Genomic DNA, 16,233 nt, shown 5'->3' on the forward strand with positions numbered 1-16,233 from the left:
CCCCGCTCTGTGCCTCAGCACCCCGTGTGAAGAAAACGGGGTGGGGGTGGCCAGAGAGATGGAAGGATGGGTAGGTGAGGCCCGGGGCTTCCTGCTGCCTCCCCCAGCGGGGTGCCAGCTGACAACCTCCAGCCCTTCCGCAGGGCCTTCTCCAGCACCTCAGGGTGCTGCACCTGCCTGAGGACGTCTGGCCCCAAGTCCCAGCTCCTGGCCAGCCTGACTTCCACCCTGTGTGCTCGGCAAAGGCCTCCGCTGGCCTCCCTCCAAATCCTGCTGCTCCCTGCAGTCTAGCCAGCTCCTGTGTCCACACACCTTCACCTGCTGGGCCGGCCAGGACTCGCGTCTCAGCCCCTGCTCCCCTCCGCCTGCACACACCACGGGCCTCTCCCGGGGAGGCCTCCTTTCCCCACGGGCCCTGCCCTCCCAACCCCGCAGCTCCACCACCCAGCGGTGCAGGACCCCCTGCCCTCCTCTTCCTCTCGGTCCTGCGGCGAACGACTCACGAATCCTGGTCCAGAAGGGAATCTGTGGGCTCTGCCTTTCACCTCTCCATGCTGCCTCCCTACAGCTCCCCGACTCTACCACCTCACCCTGGCCTTCCTGAGGTCCTTCCTGCCTCACCACAGCTCTCCAGGGCCCAGGACCTCTGCTGCAGGGCCTGGCCTGTGGAGGGCTGGCTCCTGACCCTGCTCCCGGCCTGCCCATCACCACTTGACCCTGCCGGCCTGCCCTCCCCTCGGCAAGCGTGTCTCCCCCCGCCCCCCCCCCCAGGGCCCCAGCAGCTGTTGAGGGCAGAGAAGGGGCAGGCGCTGGAGGTTCTCACCTGCACTCCCCAGGCACCGAGCATCCCCCATGGAGCAGATGACATCCTTGTTTACACACGGCTGTGAACAGAGGTGAGGATGCCCAGCTGCAGCCGGCTCCACAGGCAGGCCCGGCCCCCCCGCCGGCCCCACCGCACCCCCACGCACCTTCCTTGCACTCCTTGCCCATCCAGCCGTCCATGCAGGCCTTGTTGCCGTACTGGTCACAGGTGTAGTGGCCGAAGAAGTCGTTGCGGGGCCTGCAGAACTTGTTGCAGGTGGCGCTGTAGTAGTTCTCGTCACAGCGCACCCGGATCTGCAGCTCCAGGTGTGCCACGTGGCCGCTGAAGTGCAGGCTCTTCCAGCGGTCCTCGGGGTTGATCATGCCCGCGTGCGTCACGCGCTCGATCAGCAGGTCCTCTTTAGGGGCAGCAGAGACAGCCAGCTACGCCACCCACCGCCACAGGCCCAAGACACCAACCTGGCCTGGCAGCCGAGGGTCGGGGACAGGCCAGCCCTAACCTGCAGTGGCCATGAAGGTGGAAGGGGCCGATACTGGCCAGAGCACACAGCAGCTAGGCAGAGCCCCGCCCGCCCTGCTCCCTGGCCAGCCCACACCCACATGGGGAAGCACAGGAGGCCGAGGCCTCTAAGGAGCCGGGCCTGCACCACGGCTTCCCCCGGGAAGGCTCGGGCGGCTCCAGCGCTGGCCAACGCCCTTGCACGGCTCGGTGTCCGGCTCTGGCCCACAGGGGGGCAGCACTCGGCCGTCCACCTGCCTTCCTGCTCAGCGACGACCTGGCAGCTCCAGGCACTCTGCATTCCGACACCATCTTTTCCCACCCCACTTTTTCCTGGGGTTTGGACACGATGGTTTGAAGGTAGTAGCCAGGCACTCTGCCACTTGAGCCACACCTCCGGCGCTTTTTGTATGTTATTTTACAGGTATGGTCTCATACTTTGGCCCAGTGTGGCCTTGGCCTGAGGTCCTCCTGTCCACATCTCCACACAGCTGGGATTACAGACATGTACAACAAGTCCAATCCTTGGGCTTGGACTCGGGGCCTGAGCAGTGTCCTGGGGCAGGTGCCCTGGGCCAAGACAGCCCTAGCTCCATGCCATCTCTCCTCAGACTTCCAAGGCCCAAGAACCCCGCTTCTTCCCTCTGCAGTCTCCTGGGCTGGCACCCAGGACTACAGAGACCTCCTGAGGCCGTGCTTAGGCAGAAAGGGGCCCATGGGAGGGCATCTTGGTCTTCTACATAATCAGCTTAGGCCCAAAAAGAACACGCCCCAGGGGCTGGGAGGTGTGACCTAGTGGTAGAGGGCTTGCCTAGCATGCATGAAGACCGGGTTCCATTCCTTGGTACCACATACATAGGAAAAAGCCAGAAGCGGTGCTGTGGCTCAGTGGTAGAGCTCTAGTCTTGAGAAAGTCCAAGGACAGTGCTCAGGCCCTGAGTTCAAGGCCCAAGACTGGAAGAGAGAGAGACAGAGAGACAGAGAGAGAGAGAGAGAGAGAGAGAGAGAGAGAGAGAGAGAGAGAGAGAGAGAGAGAGAGAGAGAGAGAGAGGGAACATGTCCAACTGGACAGTAATAATGAAGCCAGGACCAGGAAGAAAACAGTGTGCATACAAGATGGCAGAGCTTCCTGGCAGCAGGGCAAAAAGGGTAAACCACATCTAAGACTTTCCAGGCAGAGGAGGCATGAATGGAGCCTGAGCTTTCGGCCCCAGCAGACAGACAGCCAAGCCCCCCTTGAGGACCTGACCTCCCAGTCAGAGGCAGGCCTGCTGGCGGGGTTTACTCACCGTCCGGGGTGGTGTCGTTGTCCCAGTCCCAGGCCTCTACAATGAGTGTGAAGGAGCGCTGTGAACACGGGGCGGGAGGGAGGGAGGGCGGGAGTGGGGGACCGCGGTGAGCCCAAGGCTCCTGCCTGCCTGCCCATCCCCACCACACCCTCCACGTCCCTCCTCAGAACCCAAAGCTCCCGGCTCAGTCAAGGGGCCTGGCCGGGACCCTGGGGAGATGCTGCGTCCTGGCTGGAGGGACCCTACACCAGCCTGTCCACCCCCGCTCAGACCAGGCTGAGAAGGCTGAGGCGCCCAGCAAGAGGCTGGGGCCAGAACTAGGAGAAGAGCACTTCCCTTGGGCAGGACAGTCGGGCACCCCCAGCCTGCAAGCCAGCCGCCATCCTGGCTGCCCTCTACCAGATACATGGGGCCCAGCAGACCTGCGGTGAGGGCCCCCAGTAGGAACAGAGCCACCAGACAGGACCCACAGAGTGTCTAGCCCCACACAGGGAGGGGAGGGGCCTCTCCAGCACAACCTCAGTCCCCGTGGCTGCAGCCCGGCCCCCAGCTCCCTCTGCCTTGGAGGAAGGGGCTCTCCCCAGGGCTGCCCAGCCCTCCAGGAGGTGAGGGAGCGTCCTGACGTGGGCCCTGGGCGGCTCAGGCCTGAAGCCTGGCTGACAAAGAGCAGAGGCCCCACCAGGCCGTCTTCCCCAACCCCAAGCCAGCTCCACCAGCCCCAGAGCAGGGTCTGATCCTGACACACACAGCCTGGTCTTGGAGGTCCTCTGCACTCCCACGTCCCCTCAGACGGGGTGTCCTCTGCATTACTCCCGAGTACACCTGCCTGGAAACCCTGCTCTAACCCAGACCCATATCACCCAGAAGCTAGGCCGGGGGCCGGAAGCCGCCCTGGCCCCACCGGCAGCTCCAGCCCCAGCTCTGGAGTCTTGCTTGCTCCTTGTCCATCCTGGACCCAGTCCCCTCCAGGCCACCTGCAGCTGCTCTTCTCCCGGGCCCCGGGGGACGCCGTGCAGGCCCCCACGTGCAGGACCCCGGGAGGGCCGGCACCAGAGCCCCTTCCACTCCTCTCCTTCCCTTCTGGCCTCACCAGCCACTCATTCCTACATGGCACCCGGGTCAAACACCACCGCTGTCCCAGTGACCAGAGCTCACAGAGCAAGGAGCAGCCAGGGTAGCAGAGGAGCCCATGGGGGAGCCTGCTGGAGGGAGAGAGCCACGCAGGGGGCAGGGGCCGCTGGAGAGGGGGAGGCGGCTCCTCAGCACAGAGCACGGATGCCCAGCAAAATGGCCGTTGGGGCTGAACGTGGCCTAGCTGGGGATGGGCCAAGCGCAGGACGAGCCCACCAGCCAAGCCCACGCAGAAGAGCCAAGGCGTGGGCTTCCGGCCTGCTCCCGGGAAGGCCACGCCCGCTGCACAGGTAGAGTTACCACCCGGTCCGCCCGGCCGGGCTCGGGTTACCGGCTCCCATGGGGACGTGCGCAGGCCCGCGAGGGCCCCACCGCCCACCAGCTGGGCTCCTTACACCTGGACGGGAAGCTGCTGAGCCTGAGCTGGCAGGCTGGCCAACTCCCCACCTGCCACTGCAGCCCCCAGCTGCCTGCCAGCCTCCACGACTGCACCCTTCACGGCCAAGCCAGTGGCAGTGACCGCCTGACTCTGGGGCCTGGTGGGCAGGGACCCCGATCCCTGGGCGGGAGGCCCGTGGAGACACATGAGCTGGGGGACTGGGGATGGGATCTGGGGCAGCTCAGAGACCAGCTCCCTCAGCCACTGGGAGAACGGGGGCCTTCCTGCCAGACCGGCCCCCACCGCCAGAGGCCTCCCCACTCCAACCATGCCCCTCCCATGAGCTGGGCCCCAGGTCCCCAAGGACAAACCCCAGCCTGAGATCCATCTCATCACCATCTGACTGGTTCCAAGGCCAAGTCAAAACCCTCAGCAGCCCCCCAGACATGGGCGGATGGCAGGGCAGGAGACCAGATGTATGGACAAAATAGACTTGAGTGCAGAGGTGTGGCTCTCTGGCCCTCTGGCCCCAGAGCACACGGATCCCTGGCCAGCAAACGCTCCGTGCCATGGGGACCAGGCTTCCAGGGCCACTCCATTCTCCACAGCATCCCTGCCTGGCTGCCAACACAGGACCAGGATGTGGACCCAGCACCGCAGCCCAGCAGAGATGCAGCTCCTGAACCCTCAGCTGTGGAGAGACCAGGCCTATGCAACCACTGTCACCTAAGGGACGGGGGAACGGGCAGCGACCGTGGCTCTGGGCCCGGAAGACCACAGCAGAACAGAGGCCAGGCCCACCCACGAGTGAGCCAGGGGCCCAGGTGCACCCCAACAAGGGAACCAGGGGTCCATGTCCACTCCACAAGGAAGCCAGGGGACAAGGTCCACTCCATGAGTCAGCCAGAGGACAACGTACACCCCAAGAATGAGCAAGGGGACAACATCCACTCCACGAGTGAGTCAGGGGACAACATACACCCCAAGAATGAGCCAGGGGACAACGTCCACTCCATGAGTGAGCCAGGGGAAAACGTACACCCCAAGAATGAGCCAGGGGACAACGTCCACTCCACGAGTGAGTCAGGGGACAAGGTACACCCCAAGAATGAGCCAGGGGACAACGTCCACTCCACAAGTGAGCCAGGGGACAACGTACACCCCAAAAATGAGCCAGGGGACAACGTCCACTCCACGAGTGAGTCAGGGGACAAGGTACACCCCAAGAATGAGCAAGGGGACAAGGCCCACTCCATGAGTGAGCCAGGGGACAACGTCCACTCCACGAGTGAGCCAAGGGACAACGTCCACTCAACAAGTAAGCCAGGGGACAATGTCCACTCCACGAGTGAGCCAGGGGACAACGCCCACTCCACGAGTGAGCCAGGGGACAACGTCCACTCCACGAGTGAGCCAGGGGACAACGTCCACTCCACGAGTAAGCCAGGGGACAACGTCCACTCCACGAGTGAGCCAGGGGACAACGTACACCCCAAGAATGAGCAAGGGGACAACGTCCACTCCACGAGTGAGTCAGGGGACAAGGTCCACTCCACGAGTGAGCCAGGGGACAACGTACACCCCAAGAATGAGCAAGGGGACAACGTCCACTCCACGAGTGAGTCAGGGGACAATGTCCACTCCACGAGTGAGCCAGGGGACAACGTACACCCCAAGAATGAGCAAGGGGACAACGTCCACTCCACGAGTGAGTCAGGGGACAACGTCCACTCCACGAGTGAGCCAGGGGACAACGTCCACTCCACGAGTGAGCCAGGGGACAACGTCCACTCCACGAGTGAGCCAGGGGACAAGGTCCACTCCACGAGTGAGCCAGGGGACAACGTCCACCCCAAGAATGAGCAAGGGGACAACGTCCACTCCATGAGTGAGCCAGGGGACAACGTCCACTCCACGAGTGAGTCAGGGGACAACATCCACTCCACGAGTGAGTCAGGGGACAACGTACACCCCAAGAATGAGTAAGGGGACAACGTCCACTCCACGAGTAAGCCAGGGGACAACGTCCACTCCACGAGTGAGCCAGGGGACAACGTACACCCCAAGAATGAGCAAGGGGACAACGTCCACTCCACGAGTGAGTCAGGGGACAATGTCCACTCCACGAGTGAGCCAGGGGACAACATACACCCCAAGAATGAGCAAGGGGACAACGTCCACTCCACAAGTGAGTCAGGGGACAACGTCCACTCCACGAGTGAGCCAGGGGACAACGTCCACTCCACGAGTGAGCCAGGGGACAACGTCCACTCCACGAGTGAGCCAGGGGACAAGGTCCACTCCACGAGTGAGCCAGGGGACAACGTCCACCCCAAGAATGAGCAAGGGGACAACGTCCACTCCACGATTGAGCCAAGGGACAATGTCCACTCCACAAGTAAGCCAGGGGACAACGTCCACTCCACGAGTGAGTCAGGGGACAACATCCACTCCACGAGTGAGTCAGGGGACAACGTACACCCCAAGAATGAGTAAGGGGACAACGTCCACTCCATGAGTGAGCCAGAGGACAACGTCCACTCCATGAGTGAGCCAGGGGACAACATCCACTCCACGAGTGAGCCAGGGGACAACGTCCACTTCACAAGTAAGCCAAGGGACAACGTTCACTCCACGAGTGAGTCAGGGGACAACGTAAACCCCAAGAATGAGCAAGGGGACAACGTCCACTCCACGAGTGAGCCAGGGGACAACGTCCACTCCACGAGTGAGCCAAGGGACAACGTCCACTCCACAAGTAAGCCACGGGACAACGTCTACTCCACGAGTGAGCCAGGAGACAACATCCACTCCACGAGTGAGCCAGGGGTCCATGTCCACTCCACGAGTGAGCCAGGGGTCCATGTCCACTCCACGAGTGAGCCAGGGGACAACGTCCACTCCACGAGTGAGCCAAGGGACAACGTCCACTCCACAAGTAAGCCACGGGACAACGTCTACTCCACGAGTGAGCCAGGAGACAACATCCACTCCACGAGTGAGCCAGGGGTCCATGTCCACTCCACGAGTGAGCCAGGGGTCCATGTCCACTCCACGAGTGAGGCAGGGGACAACGTACACTCCAAGAGTGAGCCAAGGGAAAAGTCCACTCCACGAGTGAGCCAGGGGACAATCGTGGACAACGTCAACTCCAAAAGTGAGCCAGGGGAAAACGTCCACTCCACAAGTGAGCCAGGGGTCCATGTCCACTCCACGAATGAGCCAGGGAACAAAACCTACTCCACGAGTGAGCCAGGGGACAACGTCCACTCCACAAGTGAGCCAGGGGTCCATGTCCACACCACTAGTGAGCCAGGGGTCCATGTCCACTCCATGAGTGAGCCAGGGGTCCATGTCCACTCCACGAGTGAGCCAGGGAAAAACGTCCACTCCACGAGTGAGCCAGGGGTGCATGTCCACTCCACGAGTCAGCCAAGGGACAATCTCCACTGATGAGTGAGCGAGGGGACAATGTATATCCCCGACAGAGCCAGGGAACAACGTCCGATCGAGGAGAGAGCCAATAGTCCCGAAGCGCCCCACAAGTGAACAAGGAGTCCACGACTACTTCAAGAGTGAGGCAGGGATTCAGGTAAAGCCCACGGGAGACCTAGATATCCGAACCACCCAAGAGTGAGCCAGGGATCCATGTCTAACTCACGGGTAAACCAGGGGTCCTGGATACTAAATGAGAACAAGAATCACCTCCTCATAAGGACCTGGAACTCCTCTACACCTGGATACTAAATGAGAACAAGAATCACCTCCTCATGAGGACCTGGACCTCCTCTACACCTGGAGAGTAAATGAGAACAAGAATCAACTCCTCATGAGGATCTGCACCTCCTCTACACCTGGATACTAAATGAGAACAAGAATCACCTCCTCATTAGGACCTGGACCTCCTCTACACCTGAATACTAAATGAGAACAAGAATCACCTCCTCATGAGGACCTGGAACTCCTCTACACCTGGATACTAAATGAGAACAAGAATCACCTCCTCATGAGGACCTGGACCTCCTCCACACCTGGATACTAAATGAGAACAAGAATCACCTCCTCATGAGGACCTGCACCTCCTTCACACCTGGATACTAAATGAGAACAAGAATCACCTCCTCATGAGGACCTGCACCTCCTCTACACCTGGATACTAAATGAGAACAAGAATCACCTCCTCATGAGGACGTGGACCTCCTCTACACCTGGATACTGAATAACAACAAGAATCACCTCCTCATGAGGACCTGCACCTTCTCCACACCTGCATACTAAATGAGAACAAGAATCACCTCCTCATGAGGACCTGCACCTCCTCTACACCTGGATACTAAATGAGAACAAGAATCACCTCCTCATGAGGACCTGCACCTCCTCTACACCTGGATACTAAATGAGAACAAGAATCACCTCCTCATGAGGACCTGCACCTCCTCCACACCTGGATACTAAATGAGAACAAGAATCACCTCCTCATGAGGACCTGGACCTCCTCCACACCTGGATACTAAATGAGAACAAGAATCACCTCCTCATGAGGACCTGCACCTCCTCTACACCTGGATACTAAATGAGAACAACAATCACCTCCTCATGAGGACCTGGACCTCCTCTACACCTGGATACTAAATGAGAACAAGAATCAACTCCTCATGAGGACCTGGACCTCCTCCACACCTGGATACTAAATGAGAACAGGAATCAACTCCTCATGAGGACCTGCACCTCCTCCACACCTGGAGACTACATGAGAACAAGAATCACCTCCTCATGAGGACCTGCACCTCCTCTACACCTGGATACTAAATGAGAACAAGAATCACCTCCTCATGAGGACCTGGACCTCCTCCACACCTGGATACTAAATGAGAACAAGAATCAACTCCTCATGAGGACCTGCACCTCCTCTACACCTGGATACTAAATGAGAACAAGAATCACCTCCTCATGAGGACCTGGACCTCCTCTACACCTGGATACTAAATGAGAACAAAAATCACCTCCTCATGAGGACCTGGACGTCCTCTACACCTGGATACTAAATGAGAACAAGAATCACCTCCTCATGAGGACCTGCACCTCCTCTACACCTGAATACTAAATGAGAACAAGAATCACCTCCTCATGAGGACCTGGACCTCCTCTACACCTGAATACTAAATGAGAACAAGAATCACCTCCTCATGAGGACCTGGACCTCCTCTACACCTGGATACTAAATGAGAACAAGAATCACCTCCTCATGAGGACCTGCACCTCCTCCACACCTGGATACTAAATGAGAACAAGAATCACCTCCTCATGAGGACCTGGACCTCCTCTACACCTGGAGACTAAATGAGAACAAGAATCAACTCCTCATGAGGACCTGCACCTCCTCTACACCTGGAGACTAAATGAGAACAAGAATCACCTCCTCATGAGGACCTGGACCTCCTCTACACCTGGATACTAAATGAGAACCACAATCACCTCCTCATGAGGACCTGCACCTCCTCTACATCTGAATACTAAATGAGAACAAGAATCACCTCCTCATGAGGACCTGGACCTCCTCTACACCTGGATACTAAATGAGAACAAGAAACACCTCCTCATGAGGAGCTGCACCTCCTCTACACCTGGATATTAATGAGAACAAGAATCACCTCCTCATGAGGAGCTGCACCTCCTCTACACCTGGATACTAAATAAGAACAAGAATCACCTCCTCATGAGGACCTGCACCTCCTCTACACCTGGAGACTAAATGAGAACAAGAATCAACTCCTCATGAGGACCTGCACCTCCTCTACACCTGGAGACTAAATGAGAACAAGAATCACCTCCTCATGAGGACCTGCACCTCCTCTACACCTGGATACTAAATGAGAACAAGAATCACCTCCTCATGAGGACCTGCACCTCCTCTACACCTGGATACTAAATGAGAACAACAATCACCTCCTCATGAGGACCGCACCTCCTCTACACCGGGATACTAAATGAGAACAACAATCACCTCCTCATGAGGACCTGCACCTCCTCTACATCTGAATACTAAATGAGAACAAGAATCACCTCCTCATGAGGACCTGCACCTCCTCTACACCTGAATACTAAATGAGAACAAGAATCACCTCCTCATGAGGAGCTGCACGTCCTCTACACCTGGATACTAAATGAGAACAAGAATCACCTCCTCATGAGGACCTGCACCTCCTCTACACCTGGATACTAAATAAGAACAAGAATCACCTCCTCATGAGGACCTGCACCTCCTCCACACCAGGATAATAAATGAGAACAAGAATCACCTCATGAGGACCTGCACCTCCTCTACACCTGGAGACTAAATGAGAACAAGAATCAACTCCTCATGAGGACCTGCACCTCCTCTACACCTGGAGACTAAATGAGAACAAGAATCACCTCCTCATGAGGACCTGGACCTCCTCCACACCTGAATACTAAATGAGAACAAGAATCACCTCCTCATGAGGACCTGGACCTCCTCCACACCTGGATACTAAATGAGAACAAGAATCACCTCCTCATGAGGACCTGCACCTCCTCTACACCTGGATACTAAATGAGAACAAAAATCACCTCCTCATGAGGACCTGGACGTCCTCTACACCTGGATACTAAATGAGAACAAGAATCACCTCCTCATGAGGACCTAGACCTCCTCTACACCTGAATACTAAATGAAAACAAGAATCACCTGCTCATGAGGACCTGGACCTCCTCCACACCTGGATACTAAATGAGAACAAGAATCACGTCCTCATGAGGACCTGCACCTCCTCTACACCTGGATACTAAATGAGAACAAGAATCACCTCCTCATGAGGACCTGGACCTCCTCCACACCTGGATACTAAATGAGAACAACAATCACCTCCTCATGAGGACCTGGACCTCCTCCACACCTGGATAGTAAATGAGAACAAAAATCACCTCCTCATGAGGACCTGCACCTCCTCTACACCTGGATACTAAATCAGAACAAGAATCACCTCCTCATGAGGACCTGGACCTCCTCTACACCTGGATACTAAATGAGAACAAGAATCACCTCCTCATGAGGACCTGCACCTCCTCTACACCTGGATACTAAATAAGAACAAGAATCACCTCCTCATGAGGACCTGCACCTCCTCTACACCTGGATACTAAATGAGAACAAGAATCACCTCCTCATGAGGACCTGCACCTCCTCCACACCTGGATACTAAATGAGAACAAGAATCACCTCATGAGGACCTGCACCTCCTCTACACCTGGAGACTAAATGAGAACAAGAATCAACTCCTCATGAGGACCTGCACCTCCTCTACACCTGGAGACTAAATGAGAACAAGAATCACCTCCTCATTAGGACCTGGACCTCCTCTACACCTGAATACTAAATGAGAACAAGAATCACCTCCTCATGAGGACCTGGACCTCCTCCACACCTGGATACTAAATGAGAACAAGAATCACCTCCTCATGAGGACCTGCACCTCCTCTACACCTGGATACTAAATGAGAACAAGAATCACCTCCTCATGAGGACGTGGACCTCCTCTACACCTGGATACTGAATAACAACAAGAATCACCTCCTCATGAGGACCTGCACCTTCTCCACACCTGCATACTAAATGAGAACAAGAATCACCTCCTCATGAGGACCTGCACCTCCTCTACACCTGGATACTAAATGAGAACACAAATCATCTCCTCATGAGGACCTGAACCTCCTCCACACCTGGATACTAAATGAGAACAAGAATCACCTCCTCATGAGGACCTGCACCTCCTCTACACCTGGATACTAAATGAGAACAAGAATCACCTCCTCATGAGGACCTGGACGTCCTCTACACCTGGATACTAAAGGAGAACAAGAATCACCTCCTCATGAGGACCTGGACCTCCTCTACACCTGGATACTAAATAAGAACAAGAATCACCTCCTCATGAGGACCTGCACCTCCTCTACACCTGGATACTAAATGAGAACAAGAATCACCTCCTCATGAGGACCTGCACCTCCTCCACACCTGGATACTAAATGAGAACAAGAATCACCTCATGAGGACCTGCACCTCCTCTACACCTGGAGACTAAATGAGAACAAGAATCAACTCCTCATGAGGACCTGCACCTCCTCTACACCTGGAGACTAAATGAGAACAAGAATCACCTCCTCATTAGGACCTGGACCTCCTCTACACCTGAATACTAAATGAGAACAAGAATCACCTCCTCATGAGGACCTGGACCTCCTCCACACCTGGATACTAAATGAGAACAAGAATCACCTCCTCATGAGGACCTGCACCTCCTCTACACCTGGATACTAAATGAGAACAAGAATCACCTCCTCATGAGGACGTGGACCTCCTCTACACCTGGATACTGAATAACAACAAGAATCACCTCCTCATGAGGACCTGCACCTTCTCCACACCTGCATACTAAATGAGAACAAGAATCACCTCCTCATGAGGACCTGCACCTCCTCTACACCTGGATACTAAATGAGAACACAAATCATCTCCTCATGAGGACCTGAACCTCCTCCACACCTGGATACTAAATGAGAACAAGAATCACCTCCTCATGAGGACCTGCACCTCCTCTACACCTGGATACTAAATGAGAACAAGAATCACCTCCTCATGAGGACCTGGACGTCCTCTACACCTGGATACTAAATGAGAACAAGAATCACCTCCTCATGAGGAGCTGCACCTCCTCCACACCTGGATACTAAATGAGAACAAGAATCACCTCCTCATGAGGACCTACACCTCCTCCACACCTGGATACTAAATGAGAACAAGAATCACCTCCTCATGAGGACCTGCACCTCCTCTACACCTGGATACTAAATGAGAACAAGAATCACCTCCTCATGAGGAGCTGCACCTCCTCTACACCTGGATACTAAATGAGAACAAGAATCACCTCCTCATGAGGACCTGGACCTCCTCCACACCTGGATACTAAATGAGAACAAGAATCACCTCCTCATGAGGAGCTGCACCTCCTCTACACCTGGATACTAAATGAGAACAAGAATCACCTCCTCATGAGGACCTGCACCTCCTCCACACCTGGATACTAAATGAGAACAAGAATCACCTCCTCATGAGGACCTGGACCTCCTCCACACCTGGATACTAAATGAGAACAAGAATCACCTCCTCATGAGGACCTACACCTCCTCCACACCTGGATACTAAATGAGAACAAGAATCACCTCCTCATGAGGACCTGCACCTCCTCTACACCTGGATACTAAATGAGAACAAGAATCACCTCCTCATGAGGACCTGCACCTCCTCCACACCTGGATACTAAATGAGAACAAGAATCACCTCCTCATGAGGACCTGGACCTCCTCTACACCTGGATACTAAATGAGAACAAGAATCACCTCATGAGGACCTGCACCTCCTCTACACCTGGATACTAAATGAGAACAAGAATCACCTCCTCATGAGGACCTGGACCTCCTCCACACCTGGATACTAAATGAGAACAAGAATCAACTCCTCATGAGGACCTGCACCTCCTCTACACCTGGATACTAAATGAGAACAAGAATCACCTCCTCATGAGGACCTGGACCTCCTCTACACCTGGATACTAAATGAGAACAAAAATCACCTCCTCATGAGGACCTGGACGTCCTCTACACCTGGATACTAAATGAGAACAAGAATCACCTCCTCATGAGGACCTGCACCTCCTCTACACCTGAATACTAAATGAGAACAAGAATCACCTCCTCATGAGGACCTGGACCTCCTCTACACCTGAATACTAAATGAGAACAAGAATCACCTCCTCATGAGGACCTGGACCTCCTCTACACCTGGATACTAAATGAGAACAAGAATCACCTCCTCATGAGGACCTGCACCTCCTCTACACCTGGATACTAAATAAGAACAAGAATCACCTCCTCATGAGGAACTGCACCTCCTCTACACCTGGATACTAAATGAGAACAAGAATCACCTCCTAATGAGGACCTACACCTCCTCCACACCTGGATACTAAATGAGAACAAGAATCACCTCATGAGGACCTGCACCTCCTCTACACCTGGAGACTAAATGAGAACAAGAATCAACTCCTCATGAGGACCTGCACCTCCTCTACACCTGGATACTAAATGAGAACAAGAATCACCTCCTCATGAGGACCTGCACCTCCTCCACACCTGGATACTAAATGAGAACAAGAATCACCTCCTCATGAGGACCTGGACCTCCTCTACACCTGGAGACTAAATGAGAACAAGAATCAACTCCTCATGAGGACCTGCACCTCCTCTACACCTGGAGACTAAATGAGAACAAGAATCACCTCCTCATGAGGACCTGGACCTCCTCTACACCTGGATACTAAATGAGAACCACAATCACCTCCTCATGAGGACCTGCACCTCCTCTACATCTGAATACTAAATGAGAACAAGAATCACCTCCTCATGAGAACCTGGACCTCCTCTACACCTGGATACTAAATGAGAACAAGAATCACCTCCTCATGAGGAGCTGCACCTCCTCTACACCTGGATATTAATGAGAACAAGAATCACCTCCTCATGAGGACCAGCACCTCCTCTACACCTGGATACTAAATAAGAACAAGAATCACCTCCTCATGAGGACCGCACCTCCTCTACACCGGGATACTAAATGAGAACAACAATCACCTCCTCATGAGGACCTGCACCTCCTCTACATCTGAATACTAAATGAGAACAAGAATCACCTCCTCATGAGGACCTGCACCTCCTCTACACCTGAATACTAAATGAGAACAAGAATCACCTCCTCATGAGGAGCTGCACGTCCTCTACACCTGGATACTAAATGAGAACAAGAATCACCTCCTCATGAGGACCTGCACCTCCTCTACACCTGGATACTAAATAAGAACAAGAATCACCTCCTCATGAGGACCTGCACCTCCTCCACACCAGGATAATAAATGAGAACAAGAATCACCTCATGAGGACCTGCACCTCCTCTACACCTGGAGAGTAAATGAGAACAAGAATCAACTCCTCATGAGGACCTGCACCTCCTCTACACCTGGAGACTAAATGAGAACAAGAATCACCTCCTCATGAGGACCTGGACCTCCTCCACACCTGAATACTAAATGAGAACAAGAATCACCTCCTCATGAGGACCTGGACCTCCTCCACACCTGGATACTAAATGAGAACAAGAATCACCTCCTCATGAGGACCTGCACCTCCTCTACACCTGGATACTAAATGAGAACAAAAATCACCTCCTCATGAGGACCTGGACGTCCTCTACACCTGGATACTAAATGAGAACAAGAATCACCTCCTCATGAGGACATAGACCTCCTCTACACCTGAATACTAAATGAAAACAAGAATCACCTCCTCATGAGGACCTGGACCTCCTCCACACCTGGATACTAAATGAGAACAAGAATCACCTCCTCATGAGGACCTGCACCTCCTCTACACCTGGATACTAAATGAGAACAAGAATCACCTCCTCATGAGGACCTGGACCTCCTCCACACCTGGATACTAAATGAGAACAACAATCAACTCCTCATGAGGACCTGGACCTCCTCCACACCTGGATAGTAAATGAGAACAAAAATCACCTCCTCATGAGGACCTGCACCTCCTCTACACCTGGATACTAAATGAGAACAAGAATCACCTCCTCATGAGGACCTGGACCTCCTCTACACCTGGATACTAAAGGAGAACAAGAATCACCTCCTCATGAGGACCTGGACCTCCTCTACACCTGGATACTAAATAAGAACAAGAATCACCTCCTCATGAGGACCTGCACCTCCTCTATACCTGGATACTAAATGAGAACAAGAATCACCTCCTCATGAGGACCTGCACCTCCTCCACACCTGGATACTAAATGAGAACAAGAATCACCTCATGAGGACCTGCACCTCCTCTACACCTGGAGACTAAATGAGAACAAGAATCAACTCCTCATGAGGACCTGCACCTCCTCTACACCTGGAGACTAAATGAGAACAAGAACCAACTCCTCCTGAGGACCTGGACCTCCTCCACACCTGAATACTAAATGAGAACAA

The 16,233-nt window shown here is 54.6% G+C and overlaps 1 protein-coding gene across 2 annotated transcripts in view; it reads right to left on the reverse strand.

Moving 5' to 3' along the window:
- The window catches only part of Jag2 (jagged canonical Notch ligand 2), a 41,149-nt gene that overhangs the window by 11,776 nt on the left and 13,140 nt on the right, over positions 1-16,233 (reverse strand). For both annotated transcript variants that reach the window (XM_090344945.1, XM_090344946.1), the window contains exons 2-4: positions 2,614-2,671; positions 972-1,223; positions 824-884 (exon numbers count right to left, since the gene is read on the reverse strand). In XM_090344945.1, coding sequence (XP_090201071.1) covers positions 824-884; positions 972-1,223; positions 2,614-2,671 — 371 coding nt within the window. The remainder of the gene's footprint in view (positions 1-823; positions 885-971; positions 1,224-2,613; positions 2,672-16,233) is intronic.

This window comes from Megascapheus bottae, chromosome 14 (assembly GCF_031878675.1).
Source record: "Megascapheus bottae isolate mThoBot1 chromosome 14, mThoBot2.hap1, whole genome shotgun sequence".
NCBI classification, from domain to species: Eukaryota; Metazoa; Chordata; class Mammalia; order Rodentia; family Geomyidae; genus Megascapheus; species Megascapheus bottae.